Genomic DNA, 13,925 nt, shown 5'->3' with positions numbered 1-13,925 from the left:
CGAGGACCTGTCAAAAGTGCGAGGACCTGTCAGAAATCACTTTTTTCAGCCCTCTGGGTAGTCCCTATGTGCATATGGACTACTCAGAGGGCTGAAAAAGTTATTTTTGACAGGTCCTCGCACTTTTGACCAGTCCTCGCACTTACTACTGTCCTCACATTTTACGTTTTTCGCCTTATTTTGTCACCATGGTGAAGAGAAGCAGTTGTGAAATGAGTGACATGGTTGTTAAGAATGCTGCAATGGGCATAAATGTGAGGATGGTCATAAGTGTGAGGACCGGTCAGAAATGACTTTTTTCAGCCCTCTGAGTAATCCCTATGCACATAGCCATGGCCACCCGGTCACATGACCATCAAGCCATGCCCCCAAATAAGCCACTGGTTGTTAAAAAAATTGAATCTCACCACTGTATGTATGTATGTGTGTGTGTATATATATATATGTGTGTGTGTGTATATATATATATATATATATAATTGTCATAGTATAATTTGTCATAGTATAATTGCAAAGAATTCATGTTACTGAGTCCAAAATAAATGCATGTTTAAATTTTTAAAGTGCAAAATAGCACAGAGACCAATTCTGAGAAAGGTCGGCAGTTTGGCAGTTCGAATCTAGTATAGGTCTGCTGCGTGAGCAGGGGGTTGGACTAGATGACCTCCAAGGTCCCTTCCAACTCTGTTACTGTTACTTGTTAGTAGCACTATAGTTAAAATACCTGTACTTGCTTAAAATAAGTGAATGAACAAAAGCCGTTTTTAGTGTCTTTCATGGGCTGCCCAATCAAGGAGGACTTGTGGATGGTGCTTTATAAAAGCAAATTTCAATTTTCCAACAGGCACAAAGCAATAACGATCAAGACTATAATTATCTGCACATATGGGAGAAAACAAATTCTATTTAACAGGCTTTTCCAGGAAATTCCTGATCAGTATGACTAACAACTTTCTCCTTCAGAGGACAGAAGAAGGCACAAAAGCATTAGTTCTGAATTTAATCAGTGTGGAAGATTTAGTGGAGGAAGTGAAAAATAACATGATTGAAGAAGGGGGGAGAGAGAGACAGAGAGAGGAGAGAAAGAGAAGCTCCACATTCCTTGGATGTGTTGGACTTCAGGGATTTATTAATTTGGATTCCTGCATGAGGATTGAATTTGGTGGTCTAAATGTTTCCATCCAGTCTCACGATTCTACTGTGTATATTTATGTGACAGCAGGGGTCTTTCTCTCGAACTGAAGCATTTTAAAAATGAAAAGCAAAGCAGACAAGTGTTTCAGAAGCTTTATAATATCTTTCGAGTTGGGAAAAATGCTGATTGGGCGAGTAAGTTTTACATATGAACAGTTCAGCGTGTTCCCTAAGGACTACTAACCCCCCCACCCCCACTCAAATACCTCCAAGAGATTCCTCCATTGACATTCCAATTCCGGGATTCCAGCGCCGACTGAGGCGACTAAGTAAGAAAGAAAGATGAGTGGAGCTTCAGTCGGAACATCCCTGTATGAAATGATTGCTTTTAAACTACTTAATCATTCATGTTTCTCTTTCCCTCGCTGTGCAATTTGCTCTCTAATTGCTCCTCTTTGCATTGATCTGGTGCCGAGCGGAAGGGGACTCTCTGGAGTCTGCTGATTTACTGAGACCCCATTCCTTCTTCGTTTTCACCTTCCATGGCGGTCTCTCTGGCTCTATTTTTAAAGCAGACTCTCGCCGCTCAGCACCTGTTCTCGCGGCTCGGCGCTCAGAGTTTGACAGTTCTCCCGCCATTTGATCTCGAGCCAGTTTAGCCAGAGGGCTTTACCCTCGCCGCCCTCCTTTCTTTGGCTCCCTGCTGCCACGCTAGCTCTCTCCATTCTCCCTCTCCTCCCACTCTCTCTTCTCGAAAACCTCTCCTATTTAAACTTTGGTGGGTCTCGGTTTTCTGGCCTGAGGGCAGCTCCAGCCTGCCGAAGCAGAGCCAAGCGAGAGCATTTGATGTCGGATTAGGCTCGTGGGTTTGGCCATGGCTGAGGCAGGAGGACAACCTGAGGAAGCGTCTGCAGTTGACGAGTTCACTGATATTATCAAGAGCAGATCTGGTAGGACAAACAATTTGCGGATGTTACACATGTGTGTTGGATTTGTGCTTCAAAAACAAAAGCCAAAAGGATCTTTTCCATTGCATGAAAGAGGTTCTTGATAACACACAAAAAGCTGGCTCCGAAATTGCTGTTGGGAAAATTTTCTGTGGCATGCAGCTGCCGGACGCTCTTCTACTAAGTTAAACTGTATGTCCATCTAGAGCTGGGAATGTGGCACTTCGGGGGAAAGTCTGTGTGTGTTTAATTTCCATCCTCCTCTGGTCAAAAGACATTTCCACTTTATCTCATTTGACAATAAGTGATCTTAAATCACTTGTTCCTGAGAAGCTAGTGGATATGTGGCTAATAATTAATGCCGGTTTAAAGAAAACAGTGGGATGTATCATGTATGGGATGGGGATGGGGATGGGTGTACATGGAAGACAATCCATTGAAAGAAAGAAACATTTGTTTTATTTAGCATTTTATATTATGTTACTTTTATCTCTCTGAGCAAACTGTGACTTGTTTGCTTTGGATTATTAATGCAGGAAAAAAGTCAGGAAAAAGAGATGATGATGATGATGATGATGTTGATGATGATTATTATTACTACTACTACTATTATTATTATTGATCATCGCAGTGTCAGCCAGATGTTCAGACTGGGTTTGGCATTTTTGTCTACCTATCGAATACTTACCAAGGACCTGGGATAGGCAAATCTGAATGTTGTTTATTATTATTTTTTTATTCATTAAACATGAAACTCAGTCAACTGGACATTTAAAAATGTGTCACAAATACCATTGATTGGTGCTAATGGCTGAAGTTCTTTTTCTTCAACTCTGGTGTCTCCTGGTACAGCGATATCAATAAATTGTATGCTTCAGCCCTCGACAACTGTGATATCTGGTGTGTTGTGTTCCAAATGACGATTGTCTGTATTCGAAAGTCCTAAAATATCTTCACCATCTCAGTTTCAACAACTTTTTCCACTTTATGTTCCATATTATTATTATTGTGTTTCCCTGGAAATAAGACCCTGTCTTATATTTTTTTTCAATCCTGAAATAAGTGCATGGCCTTATTTTCAGGGAGGGCTTATTTTTTGGGGAGGGCTTATTTTTGGGAAAACAACTACTTCTTCTTCTTCTTCTTCTTATTATTATTATTATTATTATTATTATTATTATTATTATTATTATTATTAGTTAATCTTTAGTGAGATTCACAGCCTTTGAGGCTGGTTAATAGCTCAGCAGCTCAAGTCTTAACCAAGGACCTAGGAACTGTTAAGGTATCGTCAGAGGATGTAAGCTGTTCCGAGTAAGGTGGGTTTTTGTAGAGTCAAATTATTATTATTACTATTACTATTTTTATTATTGTTGTTGTTGTTGTTGTTGTTAATCTTTGGTGAGATTCACAGCCTTTGAGGCTGGTTAATAACTCAGCAGCTCGAGTCCTAACCAAGGACCTAGGAACTGTTAAGGTATCATTGGAGGGTGTAAGCTGTTCCGAGTAAAGTAGTTTTTTGTAGAGTCAAAATGTTCAAGTCCGGTAAATTTAGAATTTCTAAATAGCGAGGTAGCCCTTTGGGTATTGCTCCAAGGGCTCCAATTACAATCGGGACAACACACGATTTCTTTTTCCACAGTCGCTCAACTTCAATTTGCAAGTCCCAGTACTTTGTGATTTTTTCTTGCTGCTTATCTTCAATCCGTGCATCCCCAGGTATTGCAATGTCAATGAACCATACTTTTTTCTTTTCAACTATTTTTATGTCAGGTGTGTTGTGGACCAAGTGCTTGTCAGTCTGAATCCTAAAGTCCTACAAGATCTTGAGTTTCTTATTCTCTAAAACTTTCTAAACTTGATGTTCCCAGTGGTTTTTGCTGTATTCAAATCCAAACTTCTGGCATAATTTCCAGTGAATGATCTTAGCAATTCGGTCATGGCGTTGTAGGTAGTCAGTTTGTGAAATTTTGCTGCATCCACTGATCAGGTGGTCGACTGTCTCATCTTTCTCATTACAGAGGCGGCATTTGCTGTTGGTGGTAACATGTTGAATTTTTGCCTTCATGCAGTTTGTGGCTAGGGCTTTACTTATTATTATTATTATTATTATTATTATTATTATTATTATTATTATTATTATTATTATCATCATCATCATCATCATCATCATCATCATCATCATCATCATCACAATAACAGGCTCTAGGTTTTAAGAATCTCCTAAATTGCAGCATAGGCCATTATAGCCACAAATGGAAGCAGCTATAATAGTTCACCATTGGATAAAGTTTTAGTTGCCTGGGCTGCCTCCTTGTTTTTAGCATTGGAAAAGAACCAGTTCAGGCAATTCAGGTATTAACTGTTCAGAATTCATATTTTTACAAAATAATAAGGAGGTACTTAATTATTTCTGAAAAGTTATGTTAGTTAACCAGCCTAACAAAAAATAGATTACAGAGGATTAATGTCTTTTGTATCCACCCTATAAGACATAAAGTTAAGGTTTCTTTCATTTCTACATTGAAATCCAAAATAAAGCAAAATGGAATACAAAAGACAAAGAGGAGTCTGTCTGTTGCCAGCCCCACGCTAAATTTAAATATGATGCATGGTTTGCAGTAATCACAACTTTCATGTGACTTCACTCATGTTTCCTTTAAATGAGTTATTTACTTAAATTTATTACACTGGCATATCATGGAGCCATAGGTCTGCTCATACTGTACATAGATCACATGAGGACTCTTATGTGAAAATATTCATTTGAATTTCTGTGCATTTAGAGTTTGTAGACATGCAGAATCATCTTAATATAGGATTGTGCAGAAAACATTTTGGGAAACATTCTTACAACTTGCAAGAACCATGACAGCATAGCTAAAATGGTTTGTTAGTGCTCTTAATTCCTGTTTTAATTCCTCACCTAACTTTGGGTTCATTTCTCCACTCTACATAACAACAACACATTCTGGTGTTCTATTTAGATGTTTGGTATCTTGGATTTCAGTCCAATTTTGGAGGTGCCCTTGAAATATATAATACAAATGCCAAAATAAATTATATGGTGATTTAATCAAAAACTATCCTGAGATGTCTTCAGGTTGTTGCATTGTTTTAGGGTCTAAGAATGACAATTTATGGGACCTTCTGTAATATTCTTTCCCTAACATGCATGCACTTCAGAGGTGGGTTTTAGCAGGTTCTGACCAGTTCTGGAGAACCGGTAGTGGAAATTTTGAGTAGTTCAGAGAACCGGTAGTAAAAATTCTGACTGGCCCTGCCCCCATTTATTCTCTGCCTCCCAAGTCCCATCTGATCGGGACGAAATGGGGATTTTGCCTTCCCTTGGATTAGGGAGGGAATGGAGATTTTATGGTATCGTTCCCCTGCCACACCCACCAAGCCACACCCACAGAACCGGTAGTAAAAAATTTTGCAACCCACCACTGATGCACTTGCTGCAGCTCCTTCCCCCAGCCCACTACTCATTACTTACCAACTTGTTTACTTGCAAGCTGTCTGGGATTTGTGACTTCCTGCCAGCTCCCCCGTTAACTTTGCAAATCACAGTCATGTGAGATCTTCCCTTAATGTGATCCTTACTTATCAAGGGCAATGGCTACTGCATCACCAACGCTAAGCAATGAAAGTTCTAGTCCCAGTTGCCATTATTAAAGGACGACAGACAGAGAAACAGAGAGACAGAGAGACAGACAGACATAATGTTTGTGTGTGTTTATGTATAGACATATAAGGTTCACATTCAAAAACAAAAAGACTTGACATTCTAGGATTGTTACTTTAAACATTACCCCCAGTAACTAGCCCTCAGAGAGATTTGTTCCCTCTACAGGTTCTGATAACAAGTGATAAACCTCAGAATATAACAGTGCAAGCCAAATATACATTGTTGTCCAAAGAGGGTACAATATTTGGATCTGTTTATATTGAACAGGTCCAAATAGACCTCTAGCTTCTCAATATATTAATATTTTAGTTGCTCCTCTGCAAGGAATTCAATGTTGTGAAACAAATTTAGCAACAAACCCAGAATAAGAAATAAAGATAACTGAACTTCCATTTTTGACAATATGATCTTATTCTCAGTCCTTTTCTTATCAGAAAAAAGATTTTTAAATATTAAATTTTAAATCAGTGATTAAAAACAAGATATCAAAATAAACATTTACAGTTCGCTCATGTTGTGATATCTGATATGGAATTTTGGTTAAGAAAAGTTATTTATCTCACCTGTAACATTTAACACTAGAAAGGCAATGTAGTCATATCACCTCCCTAGAAAGAAGCTTTCCTCCCGGAATGCTTGTTACTTGCAGAATTAATTAATTTGCTTCTACATTTATTTTTAAAACCAGTTATTAATTTAAAATAAGACCCATAGCTTGATAGTCAAATCTTCTATGAATGACGATAGTCCTGTTTTCTGATACATTATGCCCATAGATTTATCTTTGTGACTACTAAAAGAAATTGGAATATTGTTGAGAGGATTTTTCAGTATATGCATATAATTGTTATATCTTTATTTCTTTATTCCTATTTCCACAAATCTTTTTTATGCCTTCTAAATGTCTAATGTAAAGAATGATCAAAATGATAAAGAATTAGGATTGGTCCCAATTCTTGAGCTCTTGCCATATTCATTGTTTTAAAAGCCACAGATCCTTCCTTTTCAATGCATAACATAAATCCTTAGAAGAACACCCTAGTATAAATCTTGATCTTCATTAAATCTCAAGAGGATGCTCTTTGTGACTTAAAATACGTTAAACCACGTGAAGTCTGATGTGCAGGAGTGTATCTATAGGTAGTTTATTCCATGTTATCCAGCCTGTTATCTTTAATGTCCACTTTATATTTTGTAGGGTATGTGCCTTGACTGACATTTGATTTTTTTGTTCTTTGAAAATCTTTTTTTTACATTAGAATTGATTGCAGTCCAAATAATTGTTGTGTTACTTATTAAATGCAGGATTAATAAAAAGAATAAAAAATATCTACAAGTAATCTTTCAACTTGTTCCTATATATTAGATACAGATACAGATTAACAGAGTTGGAAGCAGTGGTGGGTTGCTCCCGGTTCGCACTGGTTCGCAAGAACCGGTAGTAAAAATTTGTAATAGTTCAGAGAACTATAACATTGGCTGGCCATGCCCCCGAACCGGTCCCTGGTCCAGTCGCCGCTCGCTTACCCCGCCCACCTCATCAGAGGCTTTTTTAAAAAAAACTTTTAAAAGCATTTTTTCTACAACCTCTTCAGACAAAGAGATTGTAGGGAAAAAAATGCCTTTAAAAGCCTCTGGCGATCCTAGCTGAGTTGCCTGATCGTCAAAGGCTTTTAAAAGCATTTTTTTCTGCAATCTCTTAAGGTTGTAGAAAAAATGCTTTTAAAAGTAAAAAAAAAAAAGTTGGCCACACCCACCCAGTCACCTTACCCTCCCCACCAAGCCACACCCACAAAATAAGCCACACCCACAGAACTGGTAGTAAAAATTTTTAGAACCCAACCCTGGTTGGAAGGGACTTTGTAGGTCATCCTTTATCTTTATCTTTTATTAGATTTGTATACCGCCTTTCTCCTTTCGGACTCAGGGCGCTGAACAGCCAAAATAAAAACATTTGTACACAAAAGTTAAAATAATTTTAAAAATAATTAAATGAAATTTGGCCCATAATTTAAACATTTCAATTAAAAATCAGTATCAAACTTTAAAACCAACATGGTCTAGTCCAACCTCCCACCCAAGCAGACCCTACACCATTTTTGACAGATGGCAGTCCAGTCTCTTCTTGAAAGCTTCCAGTGATGAAGCTCCCACAACCTCTGAAGACAAGCTCTTCCATCGATTGATTGCTCTTACTGTCAGAAAATTTCTCCTTATTTCCAGGTTGAATCTCTCCTTGTTCAGTTTCCATCCATTATTCCTTGTCTGGCCTTTAGGTGCTTTGGAAAATAGGTTGACCCTCTCCTCTCTGTGGCAGCCCCTCAACTGCTATCATGTCTCCCCTGGTCCTTCTCTTCACTAGGCTAGCCAAGTCCAGTTCCTGCAACTATTCATTGTATGTTTTAGCCTCCAGTCCCCTAATCATCTTGGTTGCTCTTCTCTGCACTCTTTCTAGAGTCTCAACATCTTTTTTATAATGTGGTGACCAAAACTGGATGCAGCACTCTAGGTGTGGTCTTATTTAGACTTTATAGAATGGTATTAGTACCTCACTTGATCTTGACTGTATCCCTTTGTTAATGCAGCTTAAGATTGCATTGGCTTTTTGGCTGCCACTGCATACTGCTGGCTCATATTTAATTGGTTGTCCACTAAGACTCCAAGATCTCTCTCACAGTTACTGCTATTAAGCCTAGTTTCACCCAGTCTATATGTGTACTTTTGGTTTTTCTTACCTAAGTGTAAGACTTTACTTTTCTCTACATTGAATTTCATTTTGTTAGATAGGACTCAGTGTTCAAATCTGTCAAGATCCATCTTGAGCCTATCATCTAGGACGTTAGCTATTCCTGCCAGCTTAGTATCATTTGCAAATTTGATGAGTTCCCCTTCTATTCCCTCATCTAAATCATTTATGAAGATATTGAAAAGTACTGGGCCTAAGACTGAACCTTCTGGTACCCTACTGTTTACTTCCCTCCATATAGACATAGACCCATTAAGGACTACTTGTTGAGTACGGTTTGTCAGTCAGTTACAAATCCATGAGTTCAGCCATTAGTTCAGAGTGTAACATAATATAAATATTTCTTTTGAAGTCAGAGAATCTACAACACAGCTTTAGGCATTGTGTTACATCTGGAATAACTTAATTATTCTGTCAGGATATTCTGACGGTTATGATTCTTTGTTTCACCTCAGCTCTGTGTTTTCTAATTACAATTTTAAGTTTCACATTTCACATTCATGCTTTCGTTTTTAACTCTAGTATGCTTTAAACAATAGTCAATTACCATATTTTTTGGTGTATAAGATGCACTTCCTCCCCCCCAAAAAAGTGGGTGGAAATGTCTGTGCGTCTTATACAGTGAATGTTGCCGAAGCTCCACCCACTCGCCAGGCCCCACCCTTTGGCCTCTGCCTCCCAGCAATTTACCTCCTTGCAGCAAACAGCAAACAGCCTGGTCAGCTTCAGCACAGCCTGATTTAGCACAAGCAGCTTATTGGTGGTTGGATTGACCTCCCAGAATACCGCCTATCAGCTGTTCCAGGCTGCAGGTATCACCACTGCCCTTTGCCACCATCGCTGCTGCTGCCTATCACCGCCTCCACATGCCCCATTTTCAGCCTCTGGGCACCCAGTTTTTGGCCTCTACATGTCCCGGTTTTGGCCCGTTCCAGGCAGTGGGAATAGGCAGTGGTGGCAGCAATCCCCACCGCCTGGAACAGGCTGAAAACAGGATGCATGGAGGCCAAAAATGGGGCTTGTGGAGGCTGAAAATGGGGTGCATGGAGGCAGTGATAGGCAGCAGCAGCAATGGACAAGCAATGGTGACAACGGGCGGTGGCAATCCCCGCAGCCTGGAACAGCTGATGGGCAGTATTATGGGAGGCCGATTCAACCACCAATCAGCTGCTTGTGCTAAATCAGGCTATGCTGAAGCTTACCAGGTTGTTTGCTGCAAGGAGGTAAATTTCTGGGAGGCAGAGGCAGATTTTTTCCCCCTTGTTTTTCTCCCCAAAAGCTAGGTGCGTCTTTTATTTCAGAGTGTCTTATAGTCCAAAAAATATGTTAGATAACAATTATTACCAGATAAATTACATTATACCTTAATGTCATATAGTTGCAGAAATCATGGAATGGAAATGTCCTTAACTAACTTTTTTCTGAGATTAGTCAAGGCTATTTTTAAAAATGTGCTGAACAACAGTGTATATTCATACTATAGCCTATTAATAGTCAACAAATGTGAAACAACTAATGTATAAAATATCATTGGTTTGGCATCTAATTTGTTTAAGTAGTTATCTTTATATAACTTGCTAGATCACTATGTAGTTGGCAGACCATTGAAGGCGTGGTTAAGATCTATAAGCAGAAATATGAGAAGCGGCATCCCAGCAAGTTAGTACAGAATGTACTAACAGAACTTAGTGTCCAAGAATGTTACACCAATTTATTCAAAGGACGTGTAGTTTATTATGAAAAGGAATTTATGTTGAATCTTGTATGGTTTCTTTCAGTTTTTTTATGCTGTCACTAGTGTTGACAGCATAAACACCACTTTGTTGGTGCCTAGTTACCATGTTTTTTGGTAGCTTTTTTTTTTATTGCTGACCATTCTGAACATAACTGCCTTTTCCAGTGAATTTAATCACATGACATGGCCTAGATAAGTAAGGCGGAATTTTGATTTTGTTTCCCAGTGATATGTCTGGTTTTATATGTTCCAATACATCTGTCTGTCACCTTTGCTATCTAAGGAATGTGAAGGAGTCTGGATGAATACCACAATTCAAATGAGTCAATTTTCTTCTTGTATAGTTTTTTTTATGATTCAACTTTTGCAACTGTAAGTAGCTAAAGGAAACATGATAGTGCAAACTAGTCTGCATTTAGTTGCCAGGCTATGTCCTTGCTTTTCCATACATGATTGATGCTCATCATCACTATGTGAGATAGCATGATTCAATGCTTTATTTTTGGATTACATTCACTGTTTTGATCAATCCACAATCCTTAAAACGTGAATTGTTGCACACATTTGATCTCTTCACCATCAGTTGTTGTGATATTTCCATTCCTCACAGTGGTAATGAGCTTGGTCTTTTTGATATTTAGAAAGAGGCCAAATTACTTGCTTCTTTAATCCTTTTGATTAGATTTTCAGGTTTGTTGGTTTCTGAGAGGAGAGTTGTGTTATCAGTATATCAGAGATGCTTATGTTCTTTCCTCCAATCTTTATTTTGATTTTTTTTTTAATTCTTCAAGTTCCAGCTTCCTCATGATCACTTTGGCACATTAAGTTGAACAAGAAATCTTACTGCACTCCTTTATCTTAAATCTGTCAGTATTTTCATATAGTTTTTGCACGGTGGTTTCTTGATTTGTGCATAAGGACTGCATCAACTTGACCAGATGTATTATCACCCCCAGATCTTCTAGGTCTGTCTGTTGTTTGTCATGATCACAATCAAAGCTTTCTTATAGTCAATAAGGCAGATATAGATGTTATTTTGCTATTCTTCATATTTTTTGCATGATCCAGTATAATTTGCAATATAGTCACAAGTACCATAACCTGCTCTGAAGCCAGTTTGAACATCTGGCAATCTCTTTTGATGATTGATGCCAGATGTTATTGTATAATCTTAAGGAGAATCTTGCTAGTGTAGGGATGAAAGCAATCAGGCAGTAATTGATCATCAAACTTTTTGGTGTGATCTTGTACTGTTTGAAAATATGCATGCTGCTTTTAATATTAGATGACTAAATAAAGTCCAGGGATGATCATTTTTATCATTTCAATTTCATTCAGTTTTACATTCAATTTCAATCATTAAATATATTTCCCAAAACATCTTAACAATATATTTCCACTTATTCAAATATATATTTATAAAGCGCATCTTAATCCTTTCTCATTTTACCCAATCTGATTAGTTCTTAAAATATTCTTAATTTGTCTTCTTTTCTCTTTTTAATTATGTTTCAAATATATAGTTTGAAATATTCCAAATATTACATTTCCCCCAACTGATTTATTCATATTGTTAAAACTTATCATTCTATAAACCTCCAATATTATTGAGCATGTGACATTTATTACAGTTTTCCCTGTTTCTACTTTTCTTTTCCTTTTTCAGATCTTTTCATTATTAATATTTTGTATCTTAAAATCGTGAAATCTTTGCCCTTTATTTCCCATTGTTTTCCATCCCTTTTCCCTCTTTCTTATATTTCCACTGTAAATCCCAGTGTAACCATTTATGTTTTTAATGTTTTTTTCTTCTCCTCCACCCTCTTTTTCTTCTTTGCCTTTTGTTTTCCCTTCTTCTTCCTTTCTTTTGTATTTTAAAATTCTGCACTCTCCTATTCTGTCCTATATTTCCCATTGTTTCTCCTTTCTCTTTCCTTTTTTGTGTCTTTTCATTGTTAATCTCAGTATGCTTATTTTGTATTTTAAAATAATAAAATCTTTTATTTTGTCCTTTATTTCTTATTATTTTCCATCTCTTTTCCCTCTTTCTTATCTTTCCACTGTAAATCTCAATATAATCATTTAAGTTTTTTATATTTTGCCTGTTCCACCCTCTTTTCCTTCTTTGTTACTTTTCTTTTTGTCCATACTTAATATTACAATTGTTTAATTTTCCATAGTCAGTCTCTTTGTCTTTGTCTTCTTCATTATCCATCTCTCTTTTTGTTTTTCATTAGTCATTTCCTTTTCATCTTCAGTGCATTCTAGCTCTTTGCCTCCTCAGATTTTGATTTTCCATGCAAATTTATAATCATTTCCTTTATTTTCCAAACACATTGTTTTTATCAGTTCATTAAGTTCCTGTTCCATTTTATTCTTTCCGGGTTGAATTGTTCCAGTTTTAAATTGCATTAAGGTCCCTCTTTTATAATCATCAAAGTCTATCCTCTTGTAGGCAAAACGTATCCTCCTTAGTTCTCGCCAGTTATCTTTTTAAAAGTTCAAGGTTTTATTTTCCCCCCTCATTTCTTCAAAGGTTTTCTTAAAGTAAACAATTCCATGTCATGCTCTTCCTTCTCCTGCAGATGTCTCTCTATAATTTATTTATTTATTTTATTGGATTGATATACCGCCCTACTCCCAAAGGACTCAGTGTGGTGAACAGCCAAAAAGATAAAACACACAAACTACAAAATTTAAAAGACAATATAAAAACCCATTAGATAATTTGGCCCAAAACAAATTAAAACACCCCTAATATTTTAAAACAAATTTAAAATTTACAATTTAAAAGGGAAGTTAGGCCAGGCCAGCCTGCTGAAATAAAAAGGTCTTGAGGGCACGGCGGAAGGTGCGTAAATCTGGGATCGTCCATATCTCGGGGGGGAGCTCACTCCAGATGGCAGGTGCTCCCACAGAGAAGGCTCTACCCCTGGGAGCCGCCAGTTGACACTGTTTGGCTGAGGGCACCCTGAGGAGCCCCTCTCTATGTGAGCGTACTGACCAGTGAAAGGCTACTGGTGGCAGAAGACGGTCCCGTAAGTAACCAGGTCCTAAGCCATGGAGCGCTCTAAAGGTGGTAACCAAAGCCTTAAAGCGCACCCTGAAGACCACCGGGAGTCAGTGCAGCTCGCGCAGGAGAGGTGTTACATGGGATCACCACATTGCTCCCATAACCACCTGCGCGGCCGCTCTCTGAACCAGTTGGAGCCTCCGGGTGCTCCTCAAGGGGAGCCCCATGTAGAGAGCATTACAGTCCAGGTGGGAAGTGACAAGGGCATGAGTGACCGTGCGTAAGGAGTCCTGGTCCAGAAAGGGACGCAACTGGCGAATCAGGCGGACCTGATAAAATAAACCTGATAATCCACAGTTCCACTTGACTAATTAACAAATTGCCATTTTATTTGTAATCCACATCCGTTTTTACGTCATAAAAGAGAAAAAAGCCAGTTTTCACATCTTCTTTCACCTTTATATATCACCAATCAGTTTATAATCCAATCCAAATTGAATCCAAGTTCCAGATTTCCCTTTCCATTTGTCAATCACTTTTAATTCTTTATTCTTTATTCGGGTTCTTCTATGGCGCGCTTGTCATTCTCACTTTCTCTTTCCATCCGCCATCTCCTCCCGCTGCTATTTAGCCACAATTTCCACGCCGGGGTAATAGTT

At 38.0% G+C, this 13,925-nt stretch overlaps 1 protein-coding gene across 5 annotated transcripts in view; it reads left to right on the top strand.

Annotated features, from left to right (window-relative positions):
- Positions 1 to 1,878: 1,878 nt before the first annotated feature.
- DMD (dystrophin) overlaps positions 1,879 to 13,925 on the top strand; it is a 2,096,968-nt gene continuing 2,084,921 nt past the window's right edge. For all 5 annotated transcript variants that reach the window (XM_070944209.1, XM_070944203.1, XM_070944204.1 and 2 more), the window contains exon 1: positions 1,879 to 2,084. In XM_070944209.1, coding sequence (XP_070800310.1) covers positions 2,009 to 2,084 — 76 coding nt within the window. In that variant the 5' untranslated portion in view covers positions 1,879 to 2,008. The remainder of the gene's footprint in view (positions 2,085 to 13,925) is intronic.

This window comes from Pituophis catenifer, unplaced genomic scaffold (assembly GCF_029215685.1).
Source record: "Pituophis catenifer annectens isolate HBS135680 unplaced genomic scaffold, rPitCat1.0.hap2 SCAF_4, whole genome shotgun sequence".
NCBI classification, from domain to species: Eukaryota; Metazoa; Chordata; class Lepidosauria; order Squamata; family Colubridae; genus Pituophis; species Pituophis catenifer.
Note: the sequence above shows the minus strand (reverse complement) of the source record. Positions and strands in the feature narration are given on the sequence as shown.